Source organism: Taeniopygia guttata, chromosome 1A (genome assembly GCF_048771995.1).
Source record: "Taeniopygia guttata chromosome 1A, bTaeGut7.mat, whole genome shotgun sequence".
Taxonomy (NCBI): Eukaryota; Metazoa; Chordata; class Aves; order Passeriformes; family Estrildidae; genus Taeniopygia; species Taeniopygia guttata.
Genome location: NC_133025.1, coordinates 11524056 through 11549462, shown reverse-complemented (window position 1 = coordinate 11549462; position 25407 = coordinate 11524056). Strand labels below are relative to the sequence as shown.

Genomic DNA, 25407 nt, shown 5'->3' with positions numbered 1-25407 from the left:
TTTATGGGGTGTTTTTAGCAGTTCTGAATAAAAATATTTTATATTTTAATACCTTTATTGTATCAAATGGTTAATTTCTTAAATTCTTTACAAGAAAGAGTCCATGGTTTTAAAAGAACTGTTGGATACAAGAGTAGCTTAACTCATGTTTGCCAATACATGTGTATGTATTTTCTTGTAGAGACATAACTTGGCAGCCTTGGAGTTCCTCCCTTTCCCACAGAGCTGGAGCCATTTCAGGTCTTGGTGCTTTTGCAGGGAGGCACCGCTCCCGGTGACTCCCGACTCAGTGAGAACCAGGAGCCCAGGAGCCGACCTGGGCAAGGAAAGCAGGAGTCATGGAGAGCACAGGGTATTCTGTGGGTCACAGGATGTGATTTAGTTGTGATAAATTGAGTTTAAAGGACCTAGAACAATCAATGGATACCAACTTTTGTGTGGTTTTAAATTTTGTGCGTATTTTAAATGTGTGTGTGTTTGGAAGCTTTGTATGTGGTTTTCATGCCTCTGGCTGTCTTTGTTGTGTAATAACAAAACAATAAACTCAACATGTTGCCTGTGTCTAGTGCAACTTGCATGGTGATTGATGGCACTGGGACTCTGGTCTTTTGTCGATTCCTAAGGCCTGGAATGATAATTTTGAAACTTTATATCATATCTTATGCCTCAATTAATTTGAGCCTGACAGAACTTCATTCTCTGGGTGCAGCTTATCATTGCTCAAGTACTGTCAGAATAATGCACATACATAAGCATGCTTTCAATGCTAAAGTGATTCTTCTGGAGTTTGGATGATAAACTTCATCAGTCAGCAGTGGAAAGCAAATGTGACATGACCAACACAGTGTCAAATACTGATGCTGGTTGTAGGAGACTGACTCAATCCATTGCAGACATTAACAGTGACAGCAGTAAAAACTGCTGAATGTCTTGACAAGTTTCTGCTTACTATTTGATCAAGACTCTTTTTACCTCTTTGGTCAAAGCATTAATTTTGCAAAAATCATTACTTTTGATTATTGATTTTTAAGTCTTCTCAGCTGCAATATATCTCACCCAGTAATGTGGACAATTGCAAAAAGCGTAAGACACCCAATACTAAGTCTAGACTAGCCCATCTTAACAGTTAATCTATAGATTGTGTCTCGCATATGTTTCTTGGCAAATAGTAAGGTTCTTAATTTAAATTTAGCCATTTAAGCTCATCTCTATCTGTAGGCTGAATTAATCATTCTAATTTGTGGAGGTGATCCCCTAAAATGTGTATCTAAAACAGCTATGTTCTCTTACACTTCAAAATTTATTTTTTTCTTCTTATTTTATATCAAGAAAATATGAGCAGAGACAAATAGCTCAAACAAAAAGACATTTAAGCATAAAATTTACTAAAGCTGGATGAGATAAATCCTATCTCCCAAATCATATGATATTGTCCTGAGAGAACTTGATCCAGGATGAAGGGCTGAGAGTGCTCCATCCTAAAAGGGCCAAAAGCCGCATACAGAAGAACTGAGAAGGATTCCTGGTGGCTTCTGCCCTGAGGACAGGTGACACAAATAAGAAAGAATAAAAATATTGGGCAGACAATTATGGTCACTTTGTCCATATACAACTGTCTCAGGGAAATCTGATGAACATGAAGCAAGGCATATGGAAGGTATTAATGAAAAATTCCTAAAGCTCAACACTCACACATTATTCCAACAGACATTGAAAAGCTGCCTGAAAATTCAGACCAAAAGCACAAAGATCTCTGTAACCACAGATATCACTTAACTGGTCTGATGAAGATGGGTTTCTTTTCTTCAGAATCGTCTTAGATCTGTTACTATTTCAACCTCGTGGTACTATGTGTTAGAGAGGTACTTGAGTTGACAGGCTTGGATATGCAGTTAATAAGCCATTAAATTGCTGAGCATTTATAAAAAATGAATCAACGTTTCAGATGTCCCAGGAGACTTATAATTAATAAAAGCCTTATCCTGGAAGTGAAGTATTTAAAATAGAACACACTTTCTAAAAGAATTGGCAATAACAAATGTCCTACCTTTGTTGATTCTTTATAAAAACTAAAATGCTCACTCTACTAGGAGTTTAAAAATAAATAAATTAATTAAAATATTCTGGTTTTCCTGATTGTTTAAAGACACAAACTGTGAATGCACTGACATTTTAGAGGTGACTAAGCCTCTGTCAGCTCACAGAGAAAATGACTGCAGTAACAGGGTCTGTGGGAGTCACACTGCCCAACAAAGGCAACACAGCATGTATGTACAGAGCTGCTTTGCTACAATCCCCAAAGTCCTCAATCAGTGTAACTGAACAACAAAACACTGCTTATAAAACCATGAGAGCCAACACAGGCACTGCTTGTTCTGCTGGCCACACCAATAGGATTTACTTTGGCGGGGAGAGGAGGGGGAAGAGGGGATGGGCTGCCTTACACCCATGCTCGTGTATTTCATTTTGTTACACAGCACATGCCAGCGCCTGCTTCTTGTGCGCTGCCTAGTCATTGTTCACACAGAATTTGCCTGGGAGAAGCATATTATAGGCATAGACTTCCAGGAAAAATGCAGGTAAATACTGCCTCTTGATCCACTTGGAGATGAAACATATTGTCCTGGAAATTGCTCATCAGCAATGGTCTCTTATGTGGCACATTTCGAATAACTACAAAGAATGATCTTTCTAGCGATTTCTGCAATACACATCTGAGACCAAATCCTGCCTTTGCCTCTTTCACTGTGGAAGTATCCTGGCAACAGCGGCAGTGCTGCTGTCAGGATCTCTGGGCTCCATCCCTTCCTGCTTAGCTGTGCAGGAAGGGCACTAAGCGCCAGAGCAATGCCAACAGATGCAGTCTTGTGTGGAAGGGATGAGCAAGGCTTGTGCAGCATGTGGTGGCAGTGGCAAGGGAGCAATACTGCAGCCCCTTGGAGAGCCAAGACAAAGAACCAGACCCACTCTCACCCCACTGCTCCTGGACAGCCCTGCTATGGGGATTTATTCTGCACAGGAATTTTCCCTTATATGTAATGTTAGGCAACAGCTAAAGTAAAGCATGTGGCAAAATCATCCTGGATGGGATGATATCAAATTCAATATACTTTGTAATGAAGCAGGAATTGAAAGAGTATATATAAACTTTGCAATATGAAAACCTTTCTACAGAGGATAGAGGATTAGGTAATAGATTTTTTTTGTTTCACAGTAACCTATGCATTTAGAGAACTTGCAAAATTTCATTTTATCTTCTCATCTGTGTGATTTTCACTAGACTTCTACTTCAACAATCTGAGTTTCTGAGTTTACAAAAAAGGATTCACAGCAGTATTTCTCCAAGATGTAAAAATCTGAATTCTTTAATTTTCTACATAAATAACATCAAAATAATTTCTTAAATTCTATTTCAGGATAGGAATTATTAACTTCTGTAAAAAATCATCTTACTGAGAGGTGGAGAGGTAAATTTATTACCTCCTTCAGAATAGGCTGGAGTGCTTTCACACAAGATACCAGAACCCCATTTTTTCTTCTGAAGCACTGTGATCCCAGAAGTAAAACAACAATTTTCTTTTAGGACTTGACATCTGAAACCTTTATCAGCTTTACGCAGACTCTGAAACATTCCTGAAAAGTGTCCTCCACTGGGCAGTGTCCTTACTGCCAAGTATGTTTTAAAGGCACTCCCACACCTTTGTTAATATGGTGACTTTAGTCTTCCATTATATTGCTAAGTCTTCATGACAATTTACAAAATTTTATTTCATAAATTGCTGAACAATCTTGTGAATGTCACCATTTGAGAATAAGAAGACTCAACACACAGAGACTATTTATCTGAACAAATTACAGTTCTCTAGACTCCCTCTATAGTCTATGGAGAGGAACAGGCTCTTGTGAATGATTTCCTAACATAGAAATATAAACCAGGTTACAATCCATGCTCAGAAAGAAGGTTTTTTCCTCTTTGGTCTATGAAGAGGGTTCAAGGAAACCAGTTCAGAGACGGAAATGTTTACAGTAGCTGAGGCAAGTGAGATGACTCCCCAAAAGAGAGGTTAAATAATTATTTCAGGCTTCAGAGAAATCCTAATATTCAGGATTCCTGCCTTTCCCTCTTGCAAGAACATCCTTACCTGAACATGCATATTCTCACTGCAGAAGGAGGTTACTGAGGACTCTGAATAACAGAAACTCACTGCAAAGTAAGAAGGAAGAACAGACCTGGTGTTACTGTCACGTCATTTCCATTGACCACAGGTCTTTCTTCCTCTTCTTCCTCTGGTGGTTCAATGCCTGTCTTCTCCATATTGCTCACAGACTTATTCCTTTTACGTTTGCCTTCAGCCCCGGGAGTGGCGCCTGGGAGGATCTGGTCTGTCACATTTAACAGCAACGGAGCCGGTTCTGCTGGAGGCTTTGGAGTGCCGTAATAGTTGTCTGGAAAGAAAAGAAAAGGAATAACACCTAAGATTGCAGTAATACACAGGCTGCTGCTTCTTCTTTTGTTTTAGATTAATGGATATGTGAGGTAGGATCTGGCTCATCAGCTGAAGTAAAGAATAGTTCAAAATGTTTTCTGCAAAATTGAATGTTTACTTTTCCTGAAATGGCAATTAATTTTCTTTGTGGTAGCACAAGTTATCCAATCGTGCTCACAAACATGTATCTCATTAAAATTTCTGAAACTATAACAGGTTAAGTTTACATTTCTCTCATCCAAATACCTGACCCACTAGTAGCATACCAGAGCTGTTCTCTTATTTCAAATCATTAGTTAGGACAAATTAGTTTTGCAAAATTTATGCCACAAAACAAGAGTTTCTTAAGGATCAAAGTTGTTATAAGAATATTTATTATTTATCATGTTATGTAATTTGTAATATTCACTCCCTCAAATTATCTCACCTGCTTAGAAAGCAAGTATTCATCCAATGATTCAGAGATTTGCAGCTTTCAGTAACACTTTCATGATCTTATTTTTCCATATTTGTCAAATTTTTGCTCATTTGTTCATGACTTCAAAATTTGTCATAGTTAATGCTAATATATTTTCAAAAAAACCTTTGAAAATAAGATTGAAACCTTATGCTTTAGGGCTTAGCATTATCTCAAAGTACTAAGGAATTCTGAGAAGACTTAGGGTGGCTGACAGATTACCCTCTATATGTGTCTTCTGAAATTTCTGGTAACTTCCTCTGAGTCATCTACTTTCTGTCAGAAGGATTATTAAATTAGATGGACCACAGTCCCATTCTTATCTAACAATATCTGTATGTTTGCATTTCTAGCACATCTGATCTCAAAATTAGTGTCTTGCTGATACGACAATTTTTTAATAAAAAATATGGTTAAAAAGAGATTGGAACAAAGTTAATAATATTTTTAAAAACATGTGCTTCCTAGAAAGAAACATAAATAGTATGGCAATATTATGGCAATATTATTGTAACCACACACATAGGCATGACAAAAATAAATGCATATATTATACATGCACAGTAAACCATCATAAAATACATTTTGCAGGCAGAGTAAAAATTATTACAGGCACTTGTATTTCTGTGTGTTTCCAAGGATGTACGATGTTCAGCCACATGACCACTTCAATACAGGTAAGTAACTGGACAGCCTTGCAACTACTGAATACTCAATGAATTTTTCACAGCAGTTTAGCAAAACAATATTAATAACAGATGTTTCTGTAATTTTAATACACAGTAAAAATGTACTTTTTATGACACTCATAGTCACTCTGAACTGAATTAAACTTTGACCCATTGCAGATTTTCTTAGGATTTTGAGAGAAGGCAGCAGGTTTAACCAAGAGCCCCAGCCAGCAGGGCAATGAGATGTGGCTCTGCAGGGGTGACTGTGGGAGATCTCTGACTGCCAGAGTTAAAGTAGGGGAGGAGGATTTGAGATCTAAAGAGGAAAAAGGAAATCTACATTGATCCACTCGCAGAGCTGTGCCTCCAAAAAATGTCAAGACCAGATCTGTTTGCAGTCAAAATTTCTATGCTCTGACAGTACAGAGTTTTGAGAGCATCTGAAAACCCACAGTGCTCAGTTGGAAGTCTACTTTTGTATTGCTCTAAGGTCATGTTACCTTTATTGGTGAGATTGTGTGTCTTTAATATCACATACTTTGAAAATAGGATTCCTCAATTAAAAAAGCTCCCTGGCCTAAACCATTTTACCAGTTTCAATCAGTGCCTCAGAGGCCTTAAGCTTGACAAAACTTACCAAATATGCACTGATTTCCACTATCAGATTTCCACTGATTCCATAAATATCAGAAAATATTGTACTACTGTACCAGGGATATTGTACTAGTGTGACACAAACTGTGAAACTAAAGTGCAGTACCTTGGCTTTTTTTCCTTTGTTCTTAGTTCTCTCATTGTCATACAAAATTGAGTGCAGTGATAATTAGCAGTAATGCTAATATCCTTAATAGCAGATGAGGTGTTTTAACTGAAGGACACTCTCATGTTATTTTAAAAATATTAGACACTTTTTCACTTTGACTGACTGTATGCATTAGTGAGAAACAAAATTCACACACAGAAAAAAAAAATCTATGAATCTCACATATATAAAAATAAAAGAAAAAATTGCACATATAAGATTAGGGGCCAAAGTGGATTTAACACATTCAATTTCAAACGGAAAATAATGTATAATTTCCACTTCTGTCCTACAACACAAAACTTTATGTGCCTTATGATCCAGTAATCATTGATTTAAAAGTGATTTTTAAATTATTATTGCTAGCTACTTATTGATCTGTGATCTGTACCTTTAATTCAAAAATATGCATAAACAATGCAAATAAAAATAAGAAACTATACGCATACTGATACAATCAGTGTGTCATTTAAAAATTAGCTAAACTCCAATGGAAAAAAATATACAGAGAGATCCAGCCATTTCAATGAAGGAGCAATGCTCGGTTACAAAAAAATTAAATAAATGTAAACTGTATCTTTTATCAGGAAGAGATTCTCAGTGTCTTGAAATTCCTTACTTATTATTGGGAGACTAGAGATGCTGGGAGACTCTTATGTCAAATGTCATATCTAGGCATAATGTAGAGACTAAATGTTTAAAAACCATAACTTTTGTTGCCATTAAATTTTGAAAATCTCTGATCTCTTTTTCATCTTCCCTGAGCAAGGGGAATGGTTCAATAGGTTACTGTTGAAGCACTAATCATAAGGTACTGGAATTCATTTTCCTGTAGGTAAAAAAAGGGAACATTAAATAAACAATTCCAACTGTAGTCAATTTTTAAAAAGGAAAAAAAAAAGATGAAAAAGAAAAAAAAAAGAAAAAGAAGAAAGTGTATTAGAAAATATAAATCCCATGCTCACTGGCAGTCAGAAAACCAGCAGTTAGGAGTTTTTTTAAAAGAATTAATGGAGCAAAAAACAGACAACACATTTATAGCACTACACAAAACAACATACTACTCTCTCTTTTGTATACTGCCTGCTGTTCTGGTACTTGCCTCTCAAAAATTACATGGGGGAACTAAAGAAGGGAAAGTAAAGCTTGGAACTGCTTAAATTGATTTTGAGTTTTCAGCTTGGAAATGGGACAACTCAAAGGGAATATGGCAGACATATATAAAAACAGGACAACCCTGGGAAAGTGCCTAGAAAATCGATGAATGGATGCTTAACTTCCCACTACTTGAGAATAAGAGGATGCCCAATGAAATTAACAGGTTTAAGACAAGCAAAAGAAGTGTTTGGGTTTTTTTTACATAGCAAGAGAATAGTGGCATTCACTGTCAGATGCTGCCAGTATCGCAAATGCAGTCAAAAAGCAATTATACAAAGTCATAGAAGAAAAGAAGACCATGAAAGCCTATTAAATTTAAAGGTACAAATTCTGAATCAGGAGTTCCATACAATCAGATTGGTAGAGTGCAGAATGTAACTCTACATGCCTTCCCTGTTACTGTGTTGTATGCCTTAATATCTTACAGGTCTCTTCCAATCTTAGTGATTCTGTGATCTACCAAGGGGCAGTAGGTGGAAAATTTTCCCTCCATTTGACTAAGTGCAGCTGCTCTATTACTCAGGTTCCTTCTTGCTGTACTCAAAAAAATGTCTGTGTACTTTCCTGCCACCCCTGCACAGTCAAGAGGTCAGTTTAAGCCTAAGTGAAGTTCTTTGTGCTGGGCCTGAATCAAAGCCTCTGTGCAGACAGGCAGTGCAGAAAAAGCACCTCTGCTGAATCCATCTGGCTGCTGCTCCTGATTGCTCCAGTGCTTCCAGCTGGTTCTGAGTGCAGCTGAACACTGAAGATGGTCTGGCCTAACCTATGTGACTTGGCTGCCAAGTGGCTCAGAAGCCATGGCACAGTGACAATTACCAAGTGTCCCTTGTGACCCCTGAGCTGCATGAACCCCGATCAGCACCCGATTCTACAAGGAAGAGTCAGACAAACTAATGGGTAGGCTTGCTCTGATGACAGAAACCAGATCAGGAAGTCAGAAAGTCAGAAGAAGGAGAAAAATGAAGAAATAAGGAGGAGGAAACAGCTTTTTTTTTTTTTCTTAAATTTAGTTCACCTATGTCAGGATACAGTAAGACTTTTATTTTATCGATAAAGTGTTTGATGAGGAAGCAATATCCTAACTTGCTTCCTGAGAAAAGGTAAACCTTTGAGGAAGAAAAAAAGAACACTTGGGTGGTAGTAAAGAAGCAGAAAAATCCTCTTCTTGAAATGATAACAAGACTCAGATATACTGACAGTGCCTATACTGGTGTGCTCAACACCCAGTGACCCCAGTTACTGAGCACAGTTAGAAATGCGTCTCCCTGTTGTGCTCTGCTTTCTGCTCCATTGCTGGAACTGACCTACACGCATTTTTCTCTGCCTGGCCTTCCCAGTCCCTCTCCCTTTCTGTGAGGAAAGATCTAAAATGAAGCATAAACTGGACATCTCCCCTTGCCATCCTTCTGGACAGAGAAGGGAGAGGAAGGGCTTTGTGCCAGGTCTGCACTCCAGGCTGCAGAGGAGGTGGGGCTCCTTTTTTCTCTTGGGCCAGGCCAGCCTGAGCCATCAGGTTGTGGAGAAAGGGGACCATTGCTGAGAGCACCCTTTCCTCCTGAAGCTCCACTAATCTCACATCAGAAATTAAAAACTCTAGTTTAAAAATGTGTTATGAAAAGTTAAAACAGTGATGAGGAATTAGAAAACTATAGTAAAAATGAACAACCAGACAGAAAACAAGAGGTGTGCCAGAGCTAGAAGCTTTTAGGATGAATACTTCCAGCTATGGTATGAGTCACATTCTCAGCCCAGAGCAGAGATACATTCCTTTTCACACTTATTTTTAGAGTGAGATGAAACAATACCCAGCTACAAATACACACCTGCCTTTGCTTATTCAGCAGCCCCATTTAGATTGATCTGTCTTTTTTGTTTATACAATTTTGAATTGCTGAAGTATCAGTCAAAATTTTGTGAGTCAGCCACAACTCTAGGAAATGAAAGACAAACCTTATTTTTCAGTTATGAGAACAACTGAAAATGTTATGATGAATGTTAAACCTCTACATATTTGCTTTTGTGATCGCTGACTACTGATAATAAACTAAGGGGAAGTACTCTGAAGTCGAATCGTTGCCTAGATTTGAGTTACATTTGATATTTTAACAGTTCACAAACAAATACATATGGAAATTTAATAGATTACAATGGTATAGAGTTTTAGGTAGGCAGAAATTAGCTTAATTTTCTATAAAATAACAATGTGAACAAATATGAATGGCTGAATTTATTTTTTACTAGAAACCAACTGCATACAGCAAGAAGCATCTGTTCATGATTTATGTCTGTTTATAATCAGCATCCAGATGAAGATTGGTGACAACTGGTGTCCCTCAGGGGTCCATACCGGGAAAAATAGTGTTTAATATTTTCCTCAGTGAAGACCAGTGGGTCTGTGTGTACTCTCAGCATGTTTGCAGACGACACCAAGCTGAGTGGTTTGGTTGGTACATCTGAAGAACAGGATGCCATCCAAAGGGACCTGGACAAGCTCCAGAACTGGGACCATGGGAATCTCACAAGGTTTAGCAAAACCAGCTGCAAGGTGCTGCACCTGGGGTGGGACAACCCCAGTGTCAGCACAGGCTGGGGATGAGCAGATCAAGAGCAGCCCTGCCAAGAAGGACTTGGAGGTGCTGGAGGGAGAAAATCTGGACAGGACCTGGCAATGAGCACTCACAGCTCAGAAAACCAACTGTATCCTGGGCTGCATCCAAAGCAGCGTGGCCAGCAGGGCAAGGGAGGGGATTCTGCCCCTCTGCTCTCCTGAGATGAGACCTGCAGTGCTGCTTCCACCTCTGGGATTCTTGGCACAAAAAAGACATGGCCCCATTAGAGCAAGTCCAGAGGAGAGACACCAAAATGATGCAATATTCCTGTGAGGATAGGCTGAGAGTTGGGTTTATTCAGCCTGGAAAAGAGAGTGCTCCAGGGAGACCTTATTGTGGCCAGTCAGTACCTAAAGGAGGCTTAAAAGGATGACTTTTCAGAAAAACCTGTTGTAGTAGGACAAGGGATAATGGTTTTAAAGTAAAAGAGGGTAGATTCAGACTTGATAATAAGGAAAACATTTTCTTATTTTAAGGATGTAGAAACACTGGAAGTTTTCCAGGGAGGTAATAAATGTCCCATACCTGGAAACACTTAAGGTCAACTTGGACAAGGCTGTGAGGAACCTGATCTAGCTGAAGATGTCCCTGCTCATTGAAAGAGGTTGGACTAAGGGAGTTGGACCATTAAAGGTCCTGTCCAACTAAAACTATTCTGCAATTCTATGAAAATCAATGATCTTTTCATAACAAGATATTTATTTTTTAACTTAACCTGCTTTGGAGTCTGCAAATGAACTATTATGGTCTATATTCACTCTACCTGGCTCTAAGTGTTTAACTGATGGAGTGCTCAGCTGGAATTAAGTATTGCAATCATCTTCCAGGAAGTGCCTAAAAAGAACCTCCTCCTATAATGACCCCCAGCCTGCAAACCCTGGGACATCAAGCTGATGTCTGCTGCTGTCCACACTCTGTGCATTCTTGGCATGTAAGTTTAAGTGTAGCTTTCTGTTAACCTCCAGAAGACAGCAAGAAAACAAGCTCAAGGTTTTGGTATTGTTTAGGGCAGGCCCAACACACTGGCAGTATAACTAGCAGGGTAAGACCATATGAAGTTGGTAGTCTTTCAAATATTGTGTGAAGTTTTCCTGGACAACATATCCCAGGAATGTATGTTGCAGACATCTTCTTTGAAGGATTTAGTATTAAAACGATGGAATTGTTAAGACTGGAAAAGACCTCTAAGATCATCAATATAATTGTTAACACAGCATTGCCATGTTCACCTCTTACCAAGTCCCTAAGTGCCACAACTACAAGTTAATTAAACATTTTCAGAGATGGTGATTCAAAACTTTCCTGAGCACCATTTGTGTGCAATGGATGTCAAAGACAGGAAGGAATTCTTAAATGCATGCTCTATGGTCTTCCATGAACCAAGGATGTGGTATCACTGTGCTTACACTTCACTGTGCACACACATCACTTTGCCATAGAAGTATGTCCAAACAATTGCCATCTTCTTGTGAAATCTATTCTAACAGTTCTGATCAGCTGTATATGTAATTTAGACAATTTTCTGTATGCCTGTTTTGCTTTGCAGTAAAAACACACAAGTATAGAATATTCTAAAACTTAAAAATCCACATCTCTGCATTCTTACAACCATCTTATAAAATTCCTAAAGAGGAAAAGAGACATAGACTTTGTTAAAATATAATTAGTGATGTATTTTAACAAAATTAAAGACAATTACCACCTCCTTAAGGAAGTCTAGCAAACTTCTTTTCACCCACTCACCCTGAGTAATTTATTTTGACGGGTGACTATACTATAATTAGGGCTTTTTTTAATCACTGCTGTAAGGTTGGGTGAGTAGATTTTGTTCTTGGGTTCATACATTTTCATGACGGTTTTGCAAAGCTGCTTGATAGATTGAAGTTGCAAAACTCTTACTGTGACTCTAAAGAAAGTGGGACTAAAAAATGAAGCCTTCTGAAGTGATTGATTTTAGATTTACATTGGTATTGTTTTTGTTTATGGACTTGTGTCATTAAAATGGCAAAGAAATAGGAAAGGTTGCAGTTCAGATCTCCCAGAATTTAGAGGGAAAAAAAAGGTTACTAAATATAGACTCACAATTATGTTTTTAAACAGCAGCTTTTAACTTCTTCTGTGTTCTCTGAAATATTCACAAGAAATGTTGTACTTTTACTATGATCTTTGTGGCTACTTTTAGTTTCTTTTATACAGAAGACTGAAGGTCCCAGAAATATCTTTGCTCTTCTTTTACTAAGCCTTTGAATTCAGATTTCTTAGTTCTCTGAGCCTTGATGTTAAATTAAAATCTGAATTAAAAATAAAGATTAAAATTTATTTACTTTGGGAGTGCTGTCTGAATGAGTCACACATCATACACAGAACTAATTCCATACTTGCTGGATATCGACATCCCCAGGGCTACTTGTTACAAAGTCTGTTTTTTCTCTTCTTTCTATTTCCTAACTGCATTGGGATTCAGCTATAAATCAATTTACTTGAAATAAATACTTTCCGGACATCCCAGAACAGACAGGTCAGAGTTATTGCCTGTGCATTCCCAAGAAACACTTCACCCCATTTTCTGGCAGGGGCTGTCCAGCTTTTTCCCAGGGTCAAGAGGACATTTGATGCCTTGTGTTGCTGAATTCTTACTTGGGCTGGTCTCTGCAGCTTCTGGTGACAGACATTAGGCAAATATGACATTTTAATAACTGGCTTCAGGATTGTCTATTCATCTACATTAAAATTAAGTCACTAATTATAGCTGTGGATTTTTGCCCAAGAGTGTTCTGGCCCCCAATGAATGGAATAGCAGAGGAAGTTTCTAAATGCACAAATACAGAGATGGAGACAAGATGGGCTGTCAAACCTTCCAACATGACAAAACTGCTGTTCTCTTCCTGTTGGGGACACCAACTGCCCCCAATAAAAGCATCTCTTTTCCATCCATACAGACTGGGACAGACTTTATAAGTAAGGATATACAAGTTTGGTTTTTATTTCTTAATTGGCATTTTTCAAGATAAATATCAATAACAAAAGGAATTTTTGTAATAAGGTGGTGATAGAGTACACCAGATATGCATAGGGCATGGTCTGATTTTGAAAATTTTGAAGACTCCCAAATTAAGGCATATATAAGCTAGTTCTCATTTTTTAAAATGTATTTTCCTCAGAGACATCACTTCACACTTTAGTGTACTTCTAAATGATCTTCATCACTGTTCCCATACTTCCATTTTACATAGCTGCTTTTTTACATAGCTGCTTTACCTTTTAATTATTCTTTTTTTTTTTCTCCCACCTTTTTAAGTACTAGAGTGGCTTTATTCTATAAATACTCTGCATTCCTTAGATTTTGCTAATTAATCTTTTAGCTGATTGCCTATCTACAAACTTTGGCACATATGCAAGACTAATCCCTAAAGCTCTGAGTAAGAGTACAAGAAGAAAGTAGACAACAATTTCACCTTTACAAAATCAGGTACGGCCCGAACTATTTTCATCATCCCTTTAATTTCTACCAAGACCAAACCATGTGAACAGATACAATCCTCTTGAGCAGTAAATCTCTCACAGTTGGGAAATAACAGTTCTCCTGTCAGATGTGGGAATCTCATGGGTTGAAGGTGTAAATACCTTTCACATAAAGTAACTACAAACCATCCTGTGTTAAGTCCAGGTGGAGGTGGTTACACAGAGGGAACTGTCTTGCTTTAAGATTCCTCTAAGATTAAGGTCCTGATTTTATTTCTCCCAAATATTCTTCAAGTTTCTGAGAAGCAGAACATATGAGTTTTAGATAATGGCCTAGAAGAGAGAGATCTGCCTATCAGATGCAGCAAAGTGCTCCACACACTGCACATCATCACACATCTCCCAGCCACCAGCAAATATGAAATGACCTTTAACTTTCATAATTTGATCTTCCACTGAGCAGTGTACCAGAACTGAAAAATATAGACAGACCTCTTGAAAAGGCTACTCTTACATATTTAAGGAAAATCATGGACAAAGGGGAAGGATTGAATAATTAATACAAAATGGAATTTGGACTTCAAAAGTAGGAATCACAAAGGTATGAATGCAGGCTATTGGAACAAGACTACACAACAATACAGCTTCATAAATCCATTATTAATTGTTTTATAGTGTTCTGAACACTTTAAAGCATTCTGTTGTCTGACTGCATCTTCTAAAAAGCAGTAGTATAATCTGAAACTTCTGCTTTTCTGGAAAATAAACATAGTTCAATTCCTAAACAGTGTGTTCTTTGCTGCAGTTAAGCACAGATATCAATATATTTATTCCCACCACATTTATCTTTTTTATTGTGAGCTGGCTGACGTTGTCTGGATGGGACCCTTGAATCATCACCTGTCCCTAAATGTGTATGACCCCTAAGTGATATACAGAATGGGTTTTTAGCTAATTTCACTTTTCCTGCTTAGAAGTTCAGTATCTAAAATAATGATCTCTCCCCCCTATCTGCCCTGGTAGTGATCTTAGATGAGACTAATTGACCTCTGGAAGTGTACTTGGGTTTTGGTTGTTACTTACAAGAAGGTCCAGACACCTTTAAGCTTACTAATGTTAGAGGACATTATTCAGACCCTTTATGGTAAAGGTCCCAACACACTAAATCATGCTATTACTTTCTTCCTTCATTTAAAGATTTAGGCTAAGCAAATGATAAGATTTTCTTCTTCCCTTTGTATATTTTATATATTATGGCTAAGATTCTTGTAGAAGTAAAAATCCTTTGCTATATTAGAGAACAGCTTGCAGCAGAGTCCCTCCCTTTTGACAGTAGTGCCTACATGGTTTTACACCTTCACAAATTATCTGGAAAGATGAGAAAAGTCTAAGAACATTTCTAGACAACATTTTATCTAGTTCAGTCTGGGCCACAGAAATGAATGTTTCTGAAGATTCAGAAGGCCTAAAAAAGTATAAAAATATAAGTCTAGGGGAACTTATCATGTTAGATGAAATTTATTACTGATTAATGCAAACCAGAGAGCCATTTTGTTGCAAATTACTATTCTTTCTAGAGTGAGAGTGTCATTATTGCAGATATCTCATTTTACAGTAGCAGCTTCCTTCTGCTAAATAATAAGCAAAGCCAGAATCATTAATTGAACTGAAGGAATCAAAGGTCATGCAGTACTCATCATGTGGTTAAGAGCTTCATTGCATGCAGCATTGGCTCAGACTTTTTTTAGGGAAAAAAAGTTACAGATAAAAAAAAAGTGTTCTAATAAAAACAAGTCAAGTTTGAGCATCCTTTAATAAAAATAAATGCATTTCAGTTGCAGAAATTGGCTATATTTCTGTAGAAGGTGGTATGAAGAAAAGGACATGCCAAGTTTTTCAGATGAAGTCTTGGTTGAAAAATGGGAATGAATTTCAAGAACATAGAGTTACTACACCAGAAGTTTCTGAGAGATTACCCATATGTTAAATCAATCCATAGTTGCTAAGATCTATCTGAAAATGCCATGTGTAGGGCCAGGTGAAGTTTATACAAAAATGAAACTGCAGGGGTCTTACAGTCATGAGAATTGTCTGATCTGTCTTTTGCCTGACACAAGAAGCTGGATAAATGCCCCCACCCCTGGTTTGAGCTGTGTCTCCTTTTTCTTTTTTTTTTATACCATTTTAAGCTTATTTTAAAAGCTGTGTTTAAAGACACCTTACACATTTTCAGAGTGGCATTTTCTCTGTGTTATAGTTGGAAATCTGTCTCCAACTGCCTTGACAACTTTGTGAAGATACTCTAGACTGCTAATTTCATTTGACAGTTTCTTCAAACCTGAGGAAGAAAAGAGTTCCCTGTAGTCAATCAGTTTTTGTATTCATTTATTCAAGCTGCTACCAGAGAAAGTTATCTTGCCAATTGGAAGGTATGTAGGGAATCCTTTCCTTTTGTGCCTAAAAAGGCATCTGCAGATTGTACTGGATAGTCATATTGCACAACATGAATAAATCAGATGTCCCCTATTGGTCTTTCCTTAAGGAGTTGTCAGAATAAATAAAAACACTTCTCAGAGACTTACAGAGATTCCAGGTACAAAAAATAAACCAAACAACTTCCAAAAAAAGGAAAAAAGAACCCAGAGAAAAGAAAAAAACAACGTAAATTTGGGTTTCATCAACAGATTGTTATTTTGCCCATATTAGTGTGCATCATCAGGTGTTTTTTAATGTAATTTGGAATTATAAAGCCAAATTACTAAGACATGACTAACACTTATAGGGGACTCTGTATTCCCTGTTTTCCTTAAAGCCAGTGGGATAACTCTCTCTAAAGTGGTATTTTTTACCTCACTCTTCTGTCTACCATGTTGCTCCTGTGATGACCGAGATATAGAGCTTTACCTTTCTCAAGTGAGTTTTAATCCATAACATTACTGCCAATGAGGTCTTGTGCTACAAAAAGACATTTTAGTTCCTCCAGAGCTCAGTTACTACATAAGGATCTATGATGAGGCAATTCACAGCCCCAAGAACCTGTCCTAAAACCACACAAACTACCAGTGTTAAAACACAACTTTAAGCTGGGAAGAAAAAAGAAGGTTTTAAAACTAATTATTTTTTGAATAATTCAGAAAATTTCTGATTAGAAACCAGCTAAAAGATATTGAAGAATGAAGTAATTGATATTGCCTGGGGTGAGTTTATCACATATTAGTAGGAAAAAAAAAAAAAAAAAAAAAAACAGGGAAAGAAAAAGGTCTAAAGTTTGTAATAAAAAAGTTTGATCATGCTTTATGAGTCTTTTCTCCTAGTTCTTGCTTCTAAGCTGTATAATGAGGCATTCTGGAACGCTCTTCTTCAGGCCCCACAAATTACAAACTTCACAATATCATTCTCCCAAAAGAAGGAATGGAGAGTCGCCTTCATTCAGGAGCTAAGCCACTCACTGGGAGGGCAAAATGGGACATTAAATAAACTCTGACCTTCCACTGATTATTTTCTTTCAACATGAGACAAACAAGAAAGTGGCCAGAGGTTGCTAAGAAAGTGTCATAGCCACCATCAGAGCCTGGACATTTTTCCATTTGGCCAACTTGTATTGCTCAATCTCTGAGTGTGGATAGGACTGCTGGAGAAGTGGGGTTGAAATAGGTGCTTTCCACTCATTTGCTGACTCTGACAGAATTTAGGTACCAATTGAAACTTTGGTGCCAAGGTCATGGAGGTCTCTGCATGCTCAGTACTGCAGAAATGCAGCAGCTGCCAGTGCTGACTGAATTAAGTGTTATTGGAGTTGATGGTGGCAATGTTGGCCTTAATTTATACTAGAAAGATACAATAGAAATGTTATTTAAAACAGTGAGATTTGTAGATCCATCTGACCAACAGCAAAAAGAGCTGTTGTAAAAAGATGAAGAGTTTTCATTTTGTCTCTGAAAGATGCTATCTAATAACTGCCTGAAGGCTATTAGACAAATAATTAAAAACAGAAGTAAATGAGTTGCTATTCACCTGGTTGACTGTGGGGGGGAAAAAAAAAAAGAGGTAGCTGAAAAAGCTGTGCTCTTTTCATTCTCTGTCAAGGACAGCCAAATGTTTTTGATGTGTGGTCTGCACAGTCATTACAGATTGAAGCCAACATGCACAACTGTCCAAGTGTTTCTTATCGCTCTCTTTCTCATTGACACACTGTGTTGCCCCAGGCTACCTTTTGTTGGCTGTCCTTGTTTTGCCTGCCTGCTTTATTTCTGATCCTAAATTCCCGTTCTGGGGTAAGAGACTTCTCTACTTTGTCATGGATACCTCGACTCTGCCCTGTGAGCCAGCGGAAGCAACAAAGAAAATTAAATGCATCTGTCTTGTTTTTGAATTTATTTTTTTGAAAACTGCACCTAATAAAAATTCTCTGGTAAAACTAAGCACTGGTCTGGTCCTATGAAAAAGCTAAAGGGTTAGTGCTCTATGGAAAAAGAAAAATCAGTTTTGGTATATGTAAATTATTTAGGTAAACTATGCATCTGTGAATGATAGGAATCTTCCAGTCTGTAAAATTCTGGTACAACTATGCAAATCCCTCCTGTGAAATAAACATGTCATGATCTCAAATTCTAAGTTTATCAAATGTCCCAGTGTTTTAATTATAGCTAAATCATCAGAGAAGACTGTGCTTTCCAAAACCTTCACTCCACCATGAAGCTACCATCTCAGAGATATCAAGGATGTGATTCTCCTTTTGTGTGACAGTAAATCAAATATATCCACTCAAGCTAATGGACTTACTGTGTTATGAAGGAAATGCAAAGTTCAAGCATTTAAAAAGTGCAATTCTGTGAAACAAAGGGGTTTTTTTTTTTTGGTGATCTTAGAATGATTACTTATGACAATATTTATTGTAAATGGCAAATAATTTCTCTCTAATTTTCATTCTGGACAGAAAATGGTTGGGAAGAGTCACAAAGCAATAACAACCTTGAACACTTATGCAACACTTCACATTTCAAACTTCTTCAGAAATGTAAACCAATTAGGCTGTCATTATGATTTATGCTAAGGGAGACAAGAAATATATAAACAAAGTCAAATAGAAATGCAGGGCTCCAAACTACAGTTCTGTGAGTTACAAATCACAGAAAGAGCCTTCCAGGGACTTCCTGGAAAATGGAAGATAAAACTCTGGAGTAGATTGAGTAACAGCCAAGACACTGTAACCTAGTTACTGTTGAAGGGTCATGTGTGGAACACAGAACACATAAGTACACCATTTGTCTAAATAAGCATTATCAGCTTCATCTCACAAATAACTGTCGTTCATTAGCTCATTAGTGAATTTCTTGAGATATCTTATTTACAATGCAATTACCCTGGTAGATCTGTCTAAACTGATAACCAAAGGGCAATTAAAATCAGTACCCATGCCAGACCATTAGATGGTTTAAAGAGTAATATCTATGCTACTGGTTCCTTTTACAAGTACATTGCTAACATCAGGAGCATAAATGTTAATTGGAGTAATGACTTCATTCACCACTTTCTTTTCTACAAGGCCATTTGGATCAGAATTCAGCTCCTCTGTTTGGAAGGGCGAGTTCTTTTTAACTAGGACAGCTACTCCATTGGTACTAGTAATAAATGAGGGGAGAGATGAAGGTCTCACCCACCAGGATTTTTCTACTTTTTTGTTTCAGAAAAAAGCTCCAGTTTTAGAAAAAAATTCAAGTCCTCATTATTATAATGTTAATGTAGATATTTTACAAACATTTATTGGCAGTCCAGATATTCTCATATCATCATTTTTGAGACAAATTTTCCTCCCTGCATGTTTCAGGAGGTCGATCAGTAGCTTTAGGTCATTGCTATTCCACTGGATCACCTCCCTAAGGCAGGGGATCTGTGCCAGAGTGAGACTAGTTAAGAAAAACTTCAAAGACTATTTAATTTCAAGCCTTCTCTGTTTTTGTGCATCTCTCACTCTTCAATTGTGCTCTGACCCTGTCGAGGCACACTCAGAGGACAGGCTGCTCTTAGCAACAGGAGTGCCCAGTGCTCTGCCTGGTGCTGACCTGAGCTCCACAGCAAAGCTTCTGATCCCAACCTGCACACATCACAGCAGGGACAGACAACCAGCAAAAAACTGTAGGCTGAGGACACAGAGCAAGGAACACATGACTGCAATCTCAGGGCAGAAAACATTTCTCCTCATCACCCTAGACTGACTGGCAAAGCCTTATGGACTTTCACAAGTGCGCTGCCAACTTTCCTTCCTTAACGTTGGGATACATTACTGCAGAATAGGTTGGAGTCTTAGGAGTTAATTGCTGGCAATATTTCTTAAATCTGGCCGTGCATCTGCATGCACTGGGCATAAGCTCTTACAGCAGTTAGTGTCCAAGGATGGTCTTGACTCAAAAAGGGGCTGCAGTTACATGGTTACTTCACATGCCAAAGCAGCAGAATGTAAAGGCTGAACTTCATGTTCTCAGAGCCTCTGAAGTACTATGTTTCTGCAGGTTCTGAGATCCACATTTCACATTCCTGTCCCCAAAAGAATAAGAAGGAACAGATATAACTGGAAGTAGACATGGGCATCAGTCTTCAGCAAGTTTGGCTGGGTACAAGTTCCTTCTGGACTCTAGTGCCAGTCTACGAGCTTGTGGGCAAATGATGTGTGCAGAATCATGAGGTACATTCCTCTACAGAAAGTAATAACTGGCAGATAGAAAATGACACTCCATGGAGCAACCTATATTGCCTCTTAGCATCTGTAAAGATGGCAGCTTGTGCAGCCAGAGATGTGCACAAGAATATACATTTACATGCACACAGTAGTAACATCATGCTCAGGCAAGGTTTCTCATACACTCATATGAGAGAGAGTCATATCTTAGCTTGACCCTAACTAGATCACTAGGAGTTACCAGTGGGAATATGCAGAATATGCCCTCAAAGAACAATTTATTTGGACTATACCAGCAATCCCTTCCTAAGATTAAACACAAGGAACTGTCTTACTCTGATGTAGACCCAGAACAGCATTGCTAAAATCAGTGTTTTTAATCCTATAAATGCAAGCCAAGCAAACTAAAGCTTAATAATAATAATTCTTCCATATGTCTGAAAACAGTATAGTCCTTGTACATAGTTAACACTTGGTCCAACTTGTTCATACCAAAGACCATTATAGCAGGCTAAAATTGCAAAATTACTAATTTTATCAAAATCTCCTTAGTTCTAAAGAGTTTTGATGGTATTGTGGCCAGCTGATACTGCTGAACTTGACTCAGTACATCTAAAGAGCAAAGTTTAAAGAACTGCAAATTTGCCAGGTTGAAGCTACATCACTGCAATGACAAGGTCATGCAGACATTCTCCTGGTTAGGGTACTACAGGTTTGGTAAACTATATATTATAACCAAAATTTATATTAAATCAGAGAAATAAGTAGTCACCACTAGAAAGGAAGTCAACAGTGTAAGCCTTGCTATTAATGGTTCACAGTGTCAGAAGATCAAAGGTGACCCAGGCATGGAGAATGCACAAGAATTCTCAGACAGAAGGCAAGATTAGATGATCACTGAGCAGGCTGCAAGGAAAAACTTACAGAGCTACTGTCAGTTCTGATTTTTAAGCTGGATGTTCCACATTAAAAATGTAATTTAGAATGATCTTAAAACTTGCTGCTGTGTGCCATTAGTTCAAATGCTGTGTTAACATTAACAGTGCCTCTCTAGTACAAAGTTTTGTGTAACAAAATTGGAACAAATAACATTTTGAAATGCTGAATTTCTGTGCACATTTTCTGTCCAGAAGAACTAATGATGTCATTGTCACTATATTCACTGACCTTGCTAAGAAAGACCTATTTTTGTGTGAAGTTCTCAAAATAGCTTTTACAGTACAGCCATGTTGGAAGCTAGAATAAATCTAAGACTTGTGAAAGCTATACCTGATCCCCCTAATCATTGCTCTGTTTTGGACCATCATCCTTACTGATAGTTCACTCTAGTGCTCCTAGATGACTTTGTCTGAAGCAGACCAGAGGGCTGTTGAGTACAACCTGCTCTTCTGGCAGATAAATGGGAACTACAGGAAAGAGAGGGATGGGAGAAAGCAACTGTGAACAGCCACATTGGCCAGTTCTCCACCAGCTGGTGCTGGGTGGGATGTCTGTCAATGGCCCAACAAAGGAGTGAAATCCAGCTGTCATACTGACGTAATGAATCCAACTCAAGCACTGGACAGTAAAGGATATAAGGATCTTTTAGCCCATTAAAAAACCTTTTTTAGCCCAAGCATTTACTTAATATCCAACTCTCTGGTGTTCTGTCTCTAAATCTCGTTTAGTTTATGCAAGCCTGGATTAAATACTGGGTATTTAATTCAAATTAAATACTGGGTATTTCAGTTTAGGAATCAAAAAAGATTTCCAGATGCAGAACTCTGTGTCCCTCAGATACCTGTAAAACAAAGACTATTCTACACTTAGTGCAGTGGAGAAATTACTAACTGGAAATCAAGAAGCCTGAATGCTAGTAAGTGTATGTGAAGTTGTATTGGGTACATGTGAAAGCAAAACAATCAGAACTGCTTAACTCTGCAAGTATCCCTGCAACTTGGAAAGAGTTTTCGGGCTTGACTGCTCATAGGTCGGTATGTCTGTTTACAAAACAGCAGGACTGTTTATGGGAGACAGTTTTAAAACATAATTACCTGGTGGTTAGAAACCCTTGAACAAAATCTATTCACAGACTTTATTTGAAGAAAGCAATGTATGGATGGCCATGAATATGGATGCTTTTTCTACCTAAGGGACATGTTTTTTAAATTATTGTGCTGATTAATCACTTGACTCTCTTTTTCAGGAAAAATGAAGATAATTAATTACTTTAAAGTTATTTTTCCTTGCATTTACTTTTTGTTGTTGTTTGGTTTTTTCCTTGAATAAGAATGCTCTTCATGGAAGTTTTGCAGCTAAATTTAACCTATCTACTCCCAATGTAGATATCAGTCACTGACTGAAAAGCAGACATAACCATACATTAATTTCCCTTTTCTTACTACTCCTGACATACCATTTCATTAGATCAAACTGAAAAGCTAACAAGCTTAACTATTTACTCTTAGAAAACCTAGGTGTTTGTCATTCAGCTGATTACATTTTAAGTCAAGAAAAAATTGTTGAACTAAAAATAGTTTTTTTGAAGGAATAAAAAAACAGAAATGTGAACTGTTGAGCAAAGCTATCCCTATGATTTCATATACTTGCATTCTGGTATTTTGTCAGTCTAATTTGGATTACAGCTTCTTAGTAAATGTATTACAAAAGAAGACATCTGAGATTAAGAAATTTATTTTTAAGAACTGCGTTGCCTGTGCAAGCTTTGGAACTTACACTTTTTTCTTATACACACTGTAAATTTTTAGTTTCCAAACCATTGATATTAATTAAACTGACTGAAAATGAAACAATTTCCTGGTTGATAATGGCTACAGAGCGAATCAGGACAGGAGGAAAATCAGAGGGAGCTTTCACTGGATGAAGGAGTCAATGCATTGAGCAGTCACAGTCTGACAGACACCTCTGGCATCCCTGCTGTGTTGAGGAGGTGCTGCTCTGACAATGCCAAATACCCCTGGCATTATAAAAACAGAGAGTGCTCCAGCGTTCTTTAGGATGCACTGTGCAGATTTAAAATGGATATTTTACATTTATAGACTAAACAGAGTATTCTGGGACAGCCCTACGATGCAGTTGCTAAGCAGCCAGAGCCTCACGTGCACAAGGCCCACGTGCAGTGAGATGCTCAAACAGAGCGGCTGCATCAGACCTGGCTGCAAAGACACCTGCATGGCTCCTGGCACACAGCAGTGCTCCCAAAAGCTGGCTGGGCTGCAGGGGCCACGCCTGCACCTCACAAAGTGCCTTCTGGCAATACCACTAGCCACACAATCCTCTGTGCACAGATCTGCCTCCCTCATAGCGTCCCACTGGCAGCAGTGGAGCTCTGGGAATGCCAAAACTATTGGATGGCCCCATCTGCTGTGAATGCAGAGGATGCCACAAATAGATTCACCTGTGATGCTATGCAGCAGCACTGCACTAGGAAAGGCTCAACCTGTGGCCTGAGCACAGGCAGAAGAAGGACTCCTGCCTCAGGGTGACTCCAACTCTGTCTGACCTCTCCAGCCTGTTGGCATTTGTCTCCGTTGGGAATGTAGCAACAGACTCTTGTAGCAGCATTCTGCACGAGCTAGTGATCCAAACCAAACCACCTCTCTTCTTCCCTACAGGAACCTTATTAGTTTGTAAAACAGGTTCTCAGACTCTAACATATCATGGTACCCTTGTGAACACATCCATCCCTGAATTAATTGGTATTTGAATTGCTGACTGAAAAAAATAACTTTCCTTTTAAAAATTTAATACATGGTAACCCTGGGTGTCTCACTTGCCTCCACTGTAAAAATATGACATTGTTAAAAATTAGACATGTGCTTCATGTCTAATCTGAACAGGTTCAAGTTACAGCCAGGGGATTGTATTACACTTTGGCTGCAAGACTGAAGAACAATTACCTGGTGTATATTTCTACAAACACTGCAGAAATACTTGAAAAATGTGACAGTCGCCTCTTCATCTTTATGGTGCTAAACCAAACAGATTCAAGTCTGACTACAATATTTCTTAAGAATTCCTCTCCAAATTGTCATCTTCCTGGCTGCACTGCATGCACCACAACTGGGCAGAGACAGCCAGGAGAGCTTCAAGCAGCTCCATACATAAAGATGATGTAACCTCTCAGGTTCTACAAGCCAAAAGACACCGTATCTCTGCCCTGACACCATAGCAGGAGCTGACACACATTTAATGTGGTTTCCTATGCTCTTTAACTACCACCAATGATGAGAAAAAATATCATGACCTGTATAAATGTGTCCCAGACTAATAATCCCTCCATAAAAAAGCTTCATGCTTAGAACCTACCATAATTTACTGAGCTCTTCTAACACAGAACTGGTCATCTGCCTTTTAGCAACCAGCTCCCCACTCAGTAAAACATCTCTTCTCACATTTGGGTTTTGGTCTATAAGACAGTGTTTTGTTTATAAGACAACCACACTGAAAGCTATGGTGTCTACCTACCAGAAAAACAATTTTTATATAAAATTTTATACCTACTGAGGCATAAGAAAGATGTCTGTGGGGCTCTTGCACAGAAGAAGCTGTGAGAACAAAATGAATTAAGCTTTAAAGTGACAAGCTAACGTAGACAGACAAATACTTTCTTGAAATATTTTGCTCACTAATAAGTTTTTATGACTGAGAAGCCTTCAAGAGAGGTAGATATAAAGTTTACATAACAGGATGACCTGTATCAAAACCTTAGGAAGCAAAGAAATGTGTGTATGTATTAAGGGATGGATTCCATCCAGTTATTGACAGAAACTGCAGGACAAACTGCTGGAGCAAAAATGATAGATGAGATTATATTAGTTGCCTCTACAGGTTTGGAACAGAATAAATGGTATACTATATAGGAATACATCACAGACCACTGAAACACTGTAGCCTTGACCAAGCAAGTGCAAAGTCAAATTTCAACTTATCTGAATTTTAACTAATGTAAATAAGGTTCTTCACCCTCACTTTAACAAACTTTTTTCAAGTATTCAAGCAAGAGGCATATTCTTATTAAGACTTCAAGTAATATTCCACATTACAGAAGCTGCCTAGATATTTTGACCCCTAGTTAGGTTACCA

At 38.1% G+C, this 25407-nt stretch overlaps 1 protein-coding gene across 13 annotated transcripts in view; it reads right to left on the bottom strand.

Moving 5' to 3' along the window:
- Nucleotides 1–25407, bottom strand: part of MAGI2 (membrane associated guanylate kinase, WW and PDZ domain containing 2) — a 694323-nt gene that overhangs the window by 234700 nt on the left and 434216 nt on the right. For all 13 annotated transcript variants that reach the window (XM_072919262.1, XM_012568848.5, XM_030263732.4 and 10 more), the window contains one exon: nucleotides 4231–4446. In XM_072919262.1, coding sequence (XP_072775363.1) covers nucleotides 4231–4446 — 216 coding nt within the window. The remainder of the gene's footprint in view (nucleotides 1–4230; nucleotides 4447–25407) is intronic.